The sequence below is a fragment of the Sphaerodactylus townsendi genome, linkage group LG02, assembly GCF_021028975.2.
Source record: "Sphaerodactylus townsendi isolate TG3544 linkage group LG02, MPM_Stown_v2.3, whole genome shotgun sequence".
In the NCBI taxonomy this organism is placed as follows: Eukaryota; Metazoa; Chordata; class Lepidosauria; order Squamata; family Sphaerodactylidae; genus Sphaerodactylus; species Sphaerodactylus townsendi.
Genome location: NC_059426.1, coordinates 21,562,353 through 21,577,859, shown reverse-complemented (window position 1 = coordinate 21,577,859; position 15,507 = coordinate 21,562,353). Strand labels below are relative to the sequence as shown.

At 40.0% G+C, this 15,507-nt stretch overlaps 1 protein-coding gene across 2 annotated transcripts in view; it reads right to left on the bottom strand.

Annotated features, from left to right (window-relative positions):
• The window catches only part of SATB2 (SATB homeobox 2), a 181,740-nt gene that overhangs the window by 155,196 nt on the left and 11,037 nt on the right, over window positions 1–15,507 (bottom strand). For both annotated transcript variants that reach the window (XM_048486493.1, XM_048486494.1), the window contains exon 3: window positions 5,977–6,153. In XM_048486493.1, coding sequence (XP_048342450.1) covers window positions 5,977–6,153 — 177 coding nt within the window. The remainder of the gene's footprint in view (window positions 1–5,976; window positions 6,154–15,507) is intronic.

Sequence of the window (15,507 nt, the reverse complement as noted above, 5' to 3'; positions counted from 1 at the left end):
CCAATCACCTTGTTGCTCTACCAACTAACTGAGGGCTGGCAAATTTAACTTGGTGATTAACTTGTGTAATTAAATTAAAACCTCAAGTCCACTCTTTTTGGGGGTAATGTTAGAACTCACAAGGGGAAGAACGTCCGTATTTCATTTTTTCCAAACCTGAAGACAGCTAGTAAACCACATCACAGAAAATACCTAGATTATACCCTATTCACAAAAACTGATTTAAATCATGTTAATATTATACTACACACACTTACTAAATCAATGACTATTGTTTGCTAGCTTACTGAAATCACAAACTTGGGAAAAAATCCCTTCTATTTTTCAAGAGCACTAGCAGACAAAAAAAATGGACAAAAATGAAATATTTAAAAAGACTGTGGGACTGTAAACACTGTTGTCTACAGCCAACGATATATAAATCTATTTTAGAAAAACAGCCATTTCTGCCCCAAAAATTGCAAATCAGTTATCAAAGTTTCTTTGCAGAACTGCTGTATGATCCCTTGCTTGAATATTTTCTCTACATCTCCTAGCCCAAGTCACTCTACAGAACGAGATCTCTAGCATATACCTGATCATCTGATAGCATGCAATGCAAGGAAGAAATTAATCATGCAAAATATGCTGCAGTATTGTCGAAGGCTTTCGCAGCCGGAATCACTGGAGTGTTGTGGGGTTTCCAGGCTGTATGGCCATGTTCCAGTAGCATTTTCTCCTGATGTTTCCCCTGCATCAGTGGCTGGAATCTTCAAAGGATCCTCTGAAGATGCCAGTCACAGATGCAGGCGAAACATCAGGAGAAAATGCTACTGGAACACGCCTGGAAACCCCACAACCTGGAAACCCCATACAGCCTGGAAACCCCACAACACTCCTATGCTGCAGTACTTGCATAGTATGTACCACACAAACCTCAGAGATTTACAGAGTGGCCTTTTCTAACAGCAGGTTTGTATTGCAGATATGGAAGCTGATTAAATTTGACAACAGTTTCTTTCACTTTTAAGTATGATACCGTATGTTCACTTTTTTCCCCAACGCAGGAGAATAGGTAGGAAATATTAAACGAAATGAAAGAGACTAGAAGACTTGAAAAATTAATCCTGACTATGAAACCTTTCTCACATACTAGGTCCTTGGATTTTGTAATACCCTATGGAAAGTGTGTGGGTGCGTGGGTGTGGGGTGTGGGTGTGTACTGTAAGTGTGGGTGCGCTTGGGTACTGTAATACCCCTATGGAAAGTGTGTGTGTGCGTGGATGTGGTGTGTAGGTGTGGGTGTGGGTGTGTACTGTAAGTGTAGGCACACTTGGGTACTGTAATACCCCTATGGAAAGTGTGGGTGAATGTGTAGCAGAATTACATGTAAAATTTATAGACCCTATCACAGAGGTGTATCTAGGAAAAATGTAGCCCAGGGCAAAATCGGAGTTTTCCGCCCCCACCCCCCACCACGTACGGCCAGCCACACTCCCACACCATGATCAAACAACGGTTTTTTTGCACCAGGGCTTGAAGTCAATGTATGGACCTGGCGGGAAGGAGGAAGGGTTTGGGGGCAATTTTCCACCACCCAAGTGACTAAATGGCTGCAACCCAGGGGGAATGACCTCATATGTCCCCCTGGGTGGTACCCTGCCCTATCAGAGCAAAGGGTTAAGACTATCAGGCCACACAAACTTTTTTTCCTGAATATAGCAGACAAGATTATATAGCAGACAATATAGCAGACAAGATCCCTCTTATTCTCTGCTTCCACCAGAAGTTGTTAAACTTTCTTGTCTAAAGGATCCCGCAGGACTATCTTTATGTCTGAGATTCTTCAAGCATGGGACAATTTCAGTGTCCCATTGTTTTTGGTATAAGGTCACTTTCAAACAAGCAATCCTAAACAAATACATGCTGAAGGTGTCAGAAGCATTATTTAGTATCCACCTGAATACTTGAATCAGCTTTGATTGAAGTTCTGCTTTAGTTACATGACTGTTCATGTTTCGCAATAATTTCAGAAGAGTCCAGTTCAGACACTCTGCTGATCACCTCAGGACCCATTTGATGGTTTGGGACTGCTGCTTTGAATTCAATTATACCAAAATCTCCATAACAATGCAAGTTAATACTCCAAAATAAGTTATGGGAGCTAAAGGGAGTATATTTGTACAAAAGATTACACCAGTGGAATGTTTTAAACAATACACAATTCAATTCCCATAAAAGATTCTGACGTTACTCCACTATCACCGGGAAACTTTCTTTAATAAGGACCAAGGCACATGCAGAATAATGCACTTTCACAATTGCTTGCAAATGGATTTTGCTATTTCACACAGTAAAATCCAGGTGCAAACTGCATTGAGAGTGGATTGAAAGTGCATTATTCTGCATATGCGCAAGTGCCCTATGTGGACTTAAAGGTAGCTTACTTTTGCCATATACTACATTAATGAAAGCAGTTATAACTCTGCAGATAGTAAGATAAGAACCTGAGCTCACATTCACCATCTAGCACAGGAGTCTGCAACCTGCGGCTCTCCAGATGTTCATGGACTACAACTCCCATCAGCCCCTGCCATGCTGGCAGGGGCTGACGGGAGTTGTAGTCCATGAACTTCTGGAGAGCCGCAGGTTGCAGACCCCTGATCTAGCACAAATTGGAATGATAATCAGTTAGTGTACTGCTTTATAGGTCTTCCGATATCACTAAAATTGTTGTGTTTTCTTAAATGAATCCTTTGGAATAGGGCTTTGTCCATAGATTTGTCCATGGATTAGTCAAACCACTTGTTATTCATCTGCCCAGAGAAAGAATATAATTCACTTCATACACAGATGAGCATGGAGTAAGACCATCAAATGAAGATTAAGACCCTTGGCTGTCAAGGGTCAAGTGGGTTTGATTGTGACCTTCAATGTTGTCAGGGGGATGTTATCTATGTGATTGAGATGAGTTTCCAATTCAATGTAACTGCTTAAGACGTCAAATCAATGCTGCTAGATAATTGTAACCAGCCTGCTATATTTAACCACTGCCAACTGTGCATTCTTTCCTTGATTTTTACTTTATGGCTTCACATGCTTTGTAGGCAACTAGGTTTCCCCTCGTACCTCTGTCCCATGAGAACTGTATTATATCCGTTATCTTGTGGGCCGCTGACCTTGGGGTATCTCAGCTCCAAAGACTGTTTTTCACAAATTCTTGGGAAAATGGGAGGAGGGCTTTCAGTGGGGAATAAAGGGGACTGGGAATGCCAATTTCGTCAGAACTGGCTTTGCCAAGTATGGTGCTTCAATGCCTCATCAATGAACGCTACTGATCAATACTTCAGAGTCTGTTTATTGGCTTAAGGCTCCAAGACCTAACAAATGTCAATTGTGTCTGTTTCCCACAGGAGAAAGTAGAGATGGGATCACCTATTTCTCTGCATTGCTGAGTGAAATTTAGGCAATGCTTACAGATCTCGAAGACTGTGTTTGCCATCAGAGTCATAATGCTTCTTGAAAGAGGTGGCCTTAGCTATGAACTGGAATGGTGAGTTTTTTAAAGGCAGACAAGGATCCTAGGAGAGCCCTCTCCGGCATAGTGAAGAAAATAAAGGTTGTTTATAACAAGCAGCTCTAAGGATTGAAGCAAAGCTCAATTTCTGAATGTCAGAAACTGAGCAGAAAAGAATATGAGTGGTCCAATTCCGTGTCCTCGAGTCGGGATTTTTGCACCTATTTTGTACCTTTTGAAGTTTTGGAGCTCAAGCTCTATGCAGGCACAAAGATCAACAAAATATAAAAACGTGTATAAACTCATAGCTGTGAATTCCTGACTGTTTAGATAACTGATAAGGACGTCTCACACATGTTCTTATTAAAACTCTCAGGGGTTGGTTTTTAGAGTATCAAGCATCTAGTTTCCCCAGATTATGACAAATATGCAAGTCCCACCCCCACCCCAATCTAACCTATTAGCTCCTGTACAATCACCTACTTTGACTGAAGAATGAAACTGCCTATTTAAGTCAGTCAATCACCTGTCTTTCTCTAGCACTTCCACATTGTCCCCAAGTCAAATGACTGGCTGGAAGGGGTCACTGAATGCTTCCATCAAGAACCCTTTCTTGGCATCTCCTTCCCTTTGAAGACGCCAAGCATGCAGTTCTTTTTGCTTCATTCAGAATGCTGAATTCCCATATTAGTTCACAACACATTGACCAACTGTGTTAACCAAGACGGATAGCACTGACAAACAGTGAGATACAGCGACCTTTATATTCAAAGAAAAATATTACTAAAATGGCATGAAGTGGTTCTTTACAACACTTTTTCCTAGCTTTTATTATGTTTGCTAACCCAGTCCAATGCTGCCAGGCACTAGTGTTGCATGCGTGCTCGTTTTTTTCTCCCACTGATCACAACAATAAATTCTCTCACAGAGGTGCTAAAGAATATGAATTACCATCTCACAGATTTAAAAAAAAATGCCTTCAAACGTCTTCCTTACTAGTAAGCCTGTTTTCCAGGATGGTTGGATTTTATTTACACAAGAACTCTCATACAACTAAGAGATATGGACATTGTTAAAGGAAATCGGAGAACGTCAGTGAAAACTAGAATACAGTTTACAATCCACTCACAGCCAAAGTTCAAGATCACATGCGCACTGTAAATCACAGTAAGGCTGAAATGCAACTGTAAATCAGTCTTCCAGCACAGCCATCAATTGATTCAGAAACCGAATACAAAAACACTTATAACTGCTCGGTTCTTTCTACACGTGCTCAACAGGAAGAGAGAAGCCGAAAATGGACTACGTGGCCTACATAAATTTAGTTCAAGCCTCACATCCCAGTTGGGGATGTAGTTCTTCTGGAATCACAACAGGTCTGCAGGACATGGAGCATATTTCTCCTGGAGAAAATGGCTACTTTGGAAGGTGGAGTCTATGACATCACATCCCTGCCGAGCTCCCCCCATAAACTCCACCCTAACAGGACTTTCTAACTTGGAACTGGCAACCCTATCCAAGCCTAACCAGCTTGACTCAGAAATCATTCCCACTGAAATGGCCTACGCTCCTGTGAGAAGACACAGAAGAATCACAGTCCTCATTGTAACAGTCCTCGGCATCCTATTCCATTATCAAAAAACAGCTAAAACCACACATCTTTCCAGACCAAACAGATATTAATTCAGTCAACTCTGAGGTATCTATTAAAATGAAAAGTCAAAACATTTTATATCCAACTGCTGGTGTTCTATATTTTTATACTCTGAACAATCATCTACAATTCCAAGACAGTATTCAGCAACACAAAGAGCACTGAATATGCTCCAAGTAAACACATACAATTAACAATTAACAGCAATTAAGTCTGTATAAACACCAAAGGTTTAAGCACGAATTAGCTCAATTCAATGTCATTTCTTTGCAGCAGACTGGATTTTTTTTAAAATGGGATTTTCTATGTCAGAAGATCTTCACCACAAAAATAGCTGCCATAGGAAATTTTTCTTTAAAACTTTGCCTCTACTTGCTGCAAAATATTACTTTTAAAATAACATTTGTAACAAATGAGACTATTTCAGAATTGTTAATCCATTGGTTAACCAAGATCTTTTAATCAGCGTGACACTCCATTAGGAGAGTAAATTAATGATGCTGCACAGGCATTTTTTAGATTTATCATAAACTTCTGCTAACATATTGTAGCGTTCAAACACACATGCAATCCAATATGTTCCAGTTAAAACATTCAGACATTGTATTGTTCCTTTCTGAGGCAAGGGCTTGGGTTAAGCAGTAAACATGCATGAGCTATAGGAGATGAATGACAATATTATTCAAATTCAATGTGACTTTCCACATGATCCCTTGATTAAATCTGTCTTCTATTAGATTCCTTATTTGCTTTTAGAACAGGCTCAGGGTTCATGGGAAATTAGCACATACTTGCATCCCAACAATCAAATGTTTTTGTATAGTACCTTGTGCCTGAGCCGCAGAACTGTGAGAATACCCAAGAGCCAACAATGCAGTCTCCACCAGCTGACTAAAAAGCACATCTTTGCGAACCAGAACAAACTCCGCGTGTTCTTCTCGGTTATCATATTCAAGAGAATTGTCCAGCTGCTCCACCACACAAAACACAGGAATCATCAAACCTGGAGGGAGAGAGTGTTAAACACACAATTAGCAAACTTGAGAGCATAAGAAAAACCCTACCGAGTCAGACCACAGAGCAGTGTCATCTGCCATCTTGTTTCCAACTGATAACCAGGCAGTAAGATATGTCTTTGATAAACTCCTAAGTGAGGCACAGAGGTAAGCGTCCTCCATGTCCCTCAGCAACAGGTATTCAGAGCCATTACATGGATATTCCATTTAGTCACCCTCGATTATCACCATTAATTGACCAGCTCCTCATGAATTTGCCTGACCCTTTTTTGAAGCAACCTCAGATAATGGCCATCATAATTTCCTATGTATTAGTAAATTCTGAAAGTTAAGCATGCAGTATGAAAAACAATGGAACCTCGGTTTTCGTTGGTAATCCGTCCGAAAAGAACCGATGAAAACCGAAACCAATGAAAACCGAGGCAAACTTTTCCATTGGAATCAATGTAAATCTAATTAATCCGTTCTAGGCACTCCCAAAAAATACCAAAAACACATTTTTGGTGAGTAAACATAGTGTTTAATGCTGAAAACAGTAACAAACCATAACACAAGGACCAGCTTCAGAGCCAGTGGACCAATATCACACCAGAAACCTGTCCAAAGAGGTCTGTTTCTGACACCTCTTTAAGATTTGTCTGAAATGGAGAAAGGTGTTGTCATTAAACAAGTTGCAGACATGGCCTGCAACAGCTTTGTCTGCGTGATTTTTCTCCACAAACCCCTGCACCTTATTGCAAATCAATGAAACCAAGACAAATTTTTCACTGAAAAAATCAATGAAAACCGAAACAGATGAAAACCGAAGGCAATGTCTGACCCTGTTCCACTGTAACAGTTTCTTTTCGTTGTTCCTACAAAGGGAAAACAAAAGACCTTCCCCCACAAATTATTATTAACAAATGGTCTTAACCCATGAAATAGTCTTATAAGAGAAGTATATTGCATGAAGTCATTTATGATAAAATAACCAAATATGGTGAAATCACTATCATCAGGAGAGTTTCCCAACAAATCCCAGAAATTTAAGTGCTGCTAGCCTAAAAACTGCACCCCGTGCAGATCAAAAACCGAAAAAAACATTTTAAAAATACCAAAAAACACAAATGGTGGGTGGAGTTTCAGACAAGTAATTGGGGGGGGGGGGTCGAACCCAAGGGAAAAAAAACCCTTATCCATGTCCTTGTGGAATTGTTAATGATTGTTCACAAGTACGAGAATCTTAGCAGCTTGGAAGACTTGTTTACCTCCCAACGAGAAGCACTGGGTTGACCTGTCCTCCGTGGACTGAGTTTTTTTCTTACTGCATAGAAAAACCAAGTTGGTCCACAGAGGCCAGGTTAATCCAATGCTTCTCAATGGGAGATAGGTATTCCAAGCAGCTAGGATTGTGGTATTTGTGTCTGCATAACTATGGACATAGTTCATTGAATTTAATTTTTTTTAAAGGAAAACTACCTATTGCTGATATCAACAGGACCAGTGAGTACAGTGATGTACTTTTGGGGCTGAAATGGCACACAGGATCAGAGCCTGCAGAGCAAATGTCCTGGGGCAGCCTTCAGCAAATGGCAGCAGGGAGAATCCCATCAGCTGCACATAAAATGTTGGGCACAAGCTGAGGGTGAAACTGACCAGAGAGCAAAACGGTCAGGCAAGGAACAGACACTTTCCCCCTCTGATGCCTTTGCTGTCTGGGAAGCACACCAAAAGCCGCCTCTTTTTAAGACGTCCCATGGGTGCCTTATTTTGGATGTGCGGAGTGAAAAGAGGCAGTAGCCTTTTTGTACAACATCCCACTGATGTCTTTTTGTGTTGTGTGGAACAGACCCATGGCATTATATCCTGATGAGGTTGCTCTCCTTCCTAACCCCCCAAGCTCCACCCCCAAAGTCTACAGGTATTTCCCAACCTATAGCTGGTAACCCTATCCATCACTCAGTTACCCCGATATTTTTTACTTGCTTTTCACATACTGGCAGTAAGTTCCCCTTCCTACATTCAGAAACCTCCTACCATTTGAGGCAAACAATAGCCTTCCAGCACTAAGACTTTGCTCTCAGCTGCAAGGCTATCCCTGCCATCTTCTGTAGGTTAGAAATTCTGGCGGACACACTGAGGGCCAAAAAAATCAGCAGAAGAAAGCATAATTGTCTCAATGTGGCTCTTCCTTTGGGGGGAAAAAGTATATGGCTGATTCTGCACAGGCAGTAATGGGTTCATGGAACCCATTTCTGCTGCCTCTGCCACCATTTGCTCAGTGGCTGTAGATGCCAGCCAGGATTGCTAGGATCCTGGAGGCAGAAGGCAACACAGTTCACACAGAAACACTGTGTTTCTGTGCCAACCATGCAGCAGCTGAGAATCCTCCCCACCCAAAAATCCACACCTGAGAATTTCCCCAACCTACCTGCACAACATGGCAGCCACTTATTAGAGTATCCCCTCTAATGGCAGCCACTTGGGGAATCCACAATAATGGTAGGGGGAAGGGGTTGGGGAGCGAATGCTTCCAGCTTGCCATAGTTCACACAGGCAAGCAGGAAATGTTTGAAACCCATGTTTAATGAAAATGTTGCAGAATTAGTGATTTTCATTAAACCTGGATTGTGACCACTAAAACTGGTTAGCAGCATTTTGGCAGCAAGTTGTGCGAGAACTCCCCTGCCCAACACTTTTTAAAAGGGCCTCAACCAGTTTTCATTAGCCCATGCAAAATCAGCCTATGCCTGCCTGAAAATGCTAAAAGAAGAATAAAGCAGTAAACATTGTTGTACTGTCATTGTACCATTTTTGTCTTCTCATTTTTCAGCCTTAAATAATCAGAAGCTTCCTGCTTATCTTAATGCAATGTGAAAGTGACCAGAACACAGCAGGGAAATAATGAATGTGTCTCTTGTCCAGCCAAGCTATTTTTATATAAACCTTGAATTCTGTGTTTTGTCTCCAAGCAATAGAATAGTATTAAAGTGGCCGAGTAACACTACTAATGGGGCTCACAGGCAAGGAACTCAGATCACAACTGCAGATTTTAAGTCTTCCCAGATTTCTGGAGGGAATATCTCATACTACAACCATCTGTTCCTCTGCAAGTGAAACCCATCAAAATTATTAAAAATTAAGAACAAATGGTAGCTCAAAACCCAAAAGAAATCAGATTGTAGTTAGTTAGTCACACCATTCCAAACACAAAAAGCTAGAAGGAAGTAATTTTTTCCCAAAAAAACAAGTTTTTTCATTTTAGAAACAAGATTATTTTACCTTGATTGTACTATAACAAATATTTCAACTACTGCCTAGCTGCCACAGAAGAAGTTATTAGTGGAAAGGGAGGTCCAAAGCAGGCAGCCTTCCCATCATGCCTCAGTTCCACTCAACCCTAAATCCCCCTGACTCCAGCTGCCATGTCTAAGGCCATCAGGAGAGGGACACGTGGAAGGCTGCCAAGCAGTCTTCTACCAAGAACCTCTCTCCTGACAGCTTTTTTTTAACCTTTGAATTGGTATTTCTACCTGTGTTGGATTCTAAGTGCTCTCAGCTGCTTGAAGGGCAAATTTTGTCTACAGAAATTAATTTATTGTTACTAATTGTATTTTTAATTAAAATACTTACACACTGCCTTTACTCACACACAGTGATCCCCCCCACAAAAAATAATAGAACCCATGCATGACCAGATAATACTCAGAAATTGGAAGCAAGGGTATAACTCAACAACAACAAACACTCTTCCAAACATGGAAAATACAAAAGCCAGCAACATCACAATGCTAAGCTTCAATAGTGAAGGACTGAATTTACTCATTACAAAAAAAACCCTAAATATAGAAATACAGGTAACACATCAAATCAAAATTATATTTCTACATACTTTAATGAGACAAAAGATCTCAGGGTTTCATATACCCATTCTCTACTGATTAATTCAAATGTAAATACATGTTTGCATTATCGTTGAGATATTCTGAAAATAGCAACCGAACAGTCATTGTATAAAATGTCAGTGAGAAATTTCCCAGAGTTCCACACCTGTGCAGATTTACTTTAGAATACCCCTCAGCGAATTCAGAGGGACTTGAACCTAAGTAAAACTATACAGGATTGGACAGTAAGCGAAATTTACTCCTTTTTCCTTCTTCCACAAAATACTGATGTGGCTTATTAAATGGCTAGAGCCCACTGTATTTAATGCCATACCAATCCACAGGGTCTTTGAAAGTATACTGAATATATTGTCTCCCATTCTGGTATATTTAGTAGAGTTATTTCTATTTAACTCCTAAACTGACACTTGAAATCTTTTATTACATTTCTGTTGCATCCCAAAACCCAAAAACATGAGCAAAGGTTATTTTCCAGGACTCAATCATTCCTAAACTTTAATGCAAAATCCTGTAGACTACAGAAATTTAGTAAAATTTTGAACACTCTACGGTTATTACCTACACATCCCCAACCCGATTTTTGAGATGTATATCTCATACATGATTACACTTGGCAAAGCATAAGCTGCTAGCAGTAATTGATCTTTACAATGAAAGCCAATAAATACTTTAAGAGCAGTCTACAAACACCCCCTTTGGCGAAGTATTCGATTATATATTTATGGAAGAATCAGAAAATCACTGCAGTTTTCGTTCCCTCAGTCACAAATTTACATGACAACGTATTTTAGATAGATAGACAGACTGTCTTGTGATTAATAATACCATAGACTTTAGCTGGAGATTATGCAAAGAACACTGCATTGTGGATCTCTCTGAAGTTTTAAAAAGTGATGAAATAAACCCTTTCTACATACCACACTGAACAGGGAAGTTATCGAATGCTGATGAAGGAATTTTCTTCAAGCTTATGATATTACAAAATATACATACAAAGGCATATTCTGACTATGAATTTCTAACCAGCTAAACTGACTAACTGAAAAGACAGGCAATGGCAAACAACCTTTGAACAACTCTTGCCATGAGAACCCTACAGGGTCACCATAGGTCAGGTGTAATTTGACAGAAATTTCTACCACCACACCCCCAACTAGTTCCCCATATATGGCCGTGCTAGTTTCTTAATACAGCAGCAAACTATGACCACTCAAGTGGGTTGGATGGTCCAAGCTCTACTTCAAACTTCAGCATACTTTCCCCATTCTGGAAGTAGTATTATTATTATCATCATCATCATCGCAGAGTTTCCATGCTACAACCTTAGGGGTCACCCCAATTTTTAGAAGTTCGTGTACAAATATATGAATCAAAAATGAAAATATTTATGTTAGTCTATAGAAGTAATCCTCAAGTCAGTGATTCTCAAAATGTGAGGTGAGCTCCACTTTAGGAACAGAAGACTCTAAAGGGAGAAAGGTCCAGAGATGAAGGAAAGGACAGAATCCTGAAGCTGGTGGAAATCTGCCTCCCTCTTCCATCAGCCAAGAACTGGGGGCCGAGTAAAATGTTCACTAGTCCACACTGAATCTGTAAGGGTGACTATCCCGTGCCACATCATGGCAATCTACACTATTCTCTTGTCCTCCATTGTATCCTCACAAAAACCCCTTTGTGATAGGGTAGGCTGAGAGTTTGTGACTGGTCCAAGGTCATCCAGCAAGCTCCCATGGCAAAGTAGAAATTCAACCCCGGATTTTGAAGATCCTAGCTCAATGTTCTAACCTAACCAGTGCATCACACTTCTTTACCTGGGGCAGATAAGGGATTCCACTCCTTAGAGATTCTATTTCAACAATCATTTAAATTCCACATCCAAGCACAAAGTTATATGCCCACATTTTTTGAACAGAATCCATAGTTTTCAACAAAAGCCACCCCCATTGTGATCATTATTGCTATCTTCCGAAGCTACAATGTCCTAGGAAGAAATGAACAGTCAAACCCAAAACCTACATGTGCATCCAAGGCAGGATATAGTCATGGAAAAGGTATATTATTAACCAAATATAGAAAATCCTTATCACAGCCTACAAATAGTCAACACTGCTGTATAATAACTAATGGAAAATATTTCACTTGAACGGGGCAACGCCATTTAGAACGTATAATAATGTAAGATCTAAATGGTGTCACCCTTTTGAAAGCACTGTCTACAAAAAAGAAAATTAAGAAGAATTCCCTGAGCTGCTATGATTTTTTAAAATGCCAATTTCTATGCCAAATTCCACCCACAATTAATTTTAATGATCACATTGCACGGTCTTAAAATGTAGAACCACAAATAGGCCCTATACTTGCTTGTGAAGATGTCACATGTAAACTTTAGAGTAAAAAAAATTCAGAAGAAAATTAATGAAGGCTCGATTAATGTCTGATGAAAGTAGAAAATCCTGCTGAAATTAAATTAAAATGCAACACTTCTACACTTCATTTGGGAAGAACTGACTATTTAAGTACTGTCACTAAAGCTATTAGTTCTTATGTCTATAGAATAACATTATAAGATAACCATTCTACAGTTTTTAGAGCTGGAGTTATTACTCATCATTTTGACAGTCTGAAAGTTATCTAGCCTTGCATAACTATGACAGAGAGTCCCTGTATTGGTGTCAGCCTGCCTTTCTTAAATACGTTATGGAATGATGTTATATTTAAGACAAGAGTAAAGGGCTCCTTGAGGCATTGTACGAAACAGAATATCAATATAATCACAAACTGTATTTAGGAACTGGAACTCTGTGCCATACACTATAACCACCACCGTATTTGAAAACATGTGTGTGGGGGTGTTAATTTATAGCAACCTCTTAAGGGGTTTTCAAGCAGTTAGAAGCTTAACAGCACACAACTGATTTCACATGAGTATCTGAGATGCTATACCACCATTTTCAACCTACCCAAGCCGCACTTTTGCCAAAGACTGACTCTAGAATGAGGTATGATGCCACATCCCCTCTTCCCAATGTTCTACTCTGCCCTCTGCATTTCATTGCTCCCATGCAGTATCCAGTTGCATCATCCTAGACACCAAAAAAACATTTTGTCCATCTCTTTAACAGGCATCAAAATGAAGCTAGTTGCTAGTGATGCACTCGTCGTACCAATAATAACCAATCAGTTTTGCTCTAAGTAGGCTGGTTTGATTGCTGGCAAATGCAAATATTATTTTTATACCACACTGAGTTACCATCTGAAAACCCAATGCATTTGAAAATGACTTTTGCCTGTAATCATTCCATAAATATTAAGTTGATTCCAATCTTTAGGGTGCATGAATTTGGTACCTAAGGGAATGTTCACCAGGAAACAGCAGGCCACTTCTAGATTGACCCACTGATTATTATCTTCAAAAGATCTGAAAAACTGTCAACATCTTTGGCCAAAAACTGAATGACTAGTGGAGGTACATATCACAGATTTCTAAATATTCACATACAACATGTGTAAACAGGTGTCTAAGTTTTCATTACATCCAATTATACACCACTATCTTGCTCACAACATACACTATCTTGCTCAACAACATACCAAAGCTCACTCTGCTCTTCCTGGCCCAGTCCTCTTCTCCACTGCTACTCCTCTCTGCTGGTTCCAGAGACTGCATGTGAGCTCCCAAAGGCACCTGGTGGGCCACTGCAAGTAGCAGAGTGCTGGACTAGATGGACTCTGGTCTAATCCAGCAGGCTCTTTCTTATGTTCTTATATTCTTATTTTGACCCCATGAGCAGAATTCTCAGCACAACTCCATGCTACCTGTTCTGGTTTTGAACTGAAAGCTCAGGGCCTGAAACAAAGGGTTAGGTATGTTTATGCACACTGTTAAAAGGGAGAGCCAGGGTGGCGTAGCAGTTAAGAGCAGGAAGCTCTAATCAGGTTGGATTTCCCACTCCTCCCCAGGAAGCCAGACACAGTTGTCTCAGAACTCTCTCAGCCCATGCAGAGGCAAGCGATGGCAAACCATCTCTGAACGTATATTTCCTTGAAAATTCTATGGGGTCGCCATATGTCAGCTGTGACTTGATGACACACACCATTAAAAGAACTAGGGGGGAAAAAGAAAGCCGCTTTGTTTTAGTCATTAAGATGCAGCAGCTATGCCAGCAGCACAAGTATGTTCCTTTCTTCCTATTCTCACTCCTCCACTGCAATCTAGAAGAGCAGGCCACCCTCTTTCATTCACCAGAATGAACTTATAAATTAGAATGAATATTACAGTCCCTGCTGATGGGGAAATCTCTACTGCTTGCCTATCCTGCAGTGCAATGTGGGTCACCATTTTCTCAGTGGCAGGAAAACTGAAAAGTCCACACAGGAATCAAAATTAGCTCATCCACCAAATCTTACATCTATGTGCCAGGAATTCCCAGTTTACCTCAGACTTTACTGAGCCCCCAAAGACTACTTCAGCCCTCACTTCCACCCAAGACTTACTTTAAATCATTGCTGGGGGGGAGGGGGGTTATGTTATCATCAATTCAAATGGAAAAATTAAGGTGGTAAAACTGTCCTTCGAGTGTTCTATCACAGATATGTCCACTTTCCACTCCTCAGCAAAAAGTTTCAAAATGCAGAGCTCACATCAGCATGTTAAATGGGGATCCAGGTTCATGTCAGATTATTCATCTCCTGCTTTCACACTGACACTGAGCATTTGTAGTGAGATGGGGGAGGGCAGTTGTGAATCAAGAAGAATGCACACAACACAATGAGAAGGAAGCTTGGGGGGCCGGGGGGGGGGGGGAACCTTCACTGCCACGAAGACATTCTCTCCACTATATAAAGTAGCAAATCACAAACGTCTCCAATGGCAATGAAGAAACATGAATTTCTTCATCTCATTAAAATGAAATATATAAGCCCAGATATTTTCCTGGAGTATTAACATCTTAACAACAACAGTTACTAAAAACTTGGCCATGTCAACAGACCTATTTTCACCTATTTTCTACCATAAATACAGATTTTAGCTAATAAAATGAAGTAAACTAAAAACTACTTCCATTACTCTGCATTTTCTCAAAGTCTAAAAATTGGTAGAGTATGTGACAGGTCCATCTCATTTTTCTTAATGATGTTTTTATTATTCTTTCACCCAATTAAAGCAGAAATGGATATTGCATCTTCTGACTGTATAATTGTTATTGTAATCTGTTTTCGATCACTGCTTGGGAAATTGGTCCAAAACAACATAAACTATCCACAGCCTCAAAATACAAGTCATTTTCTTTTACTACGACACTTAAGGAGACATCTATCATGTTGCTCTGCAAGCATGTGAGTATTATGGCAAAAAAGTTATTTGTAAGTTGGAAAAAGACATTATGAAAGGCACCTTTTACTGCAAAGTAATGCATAACTCATAACAGAGAATTTTATTCCTTAATAGCCAATAAA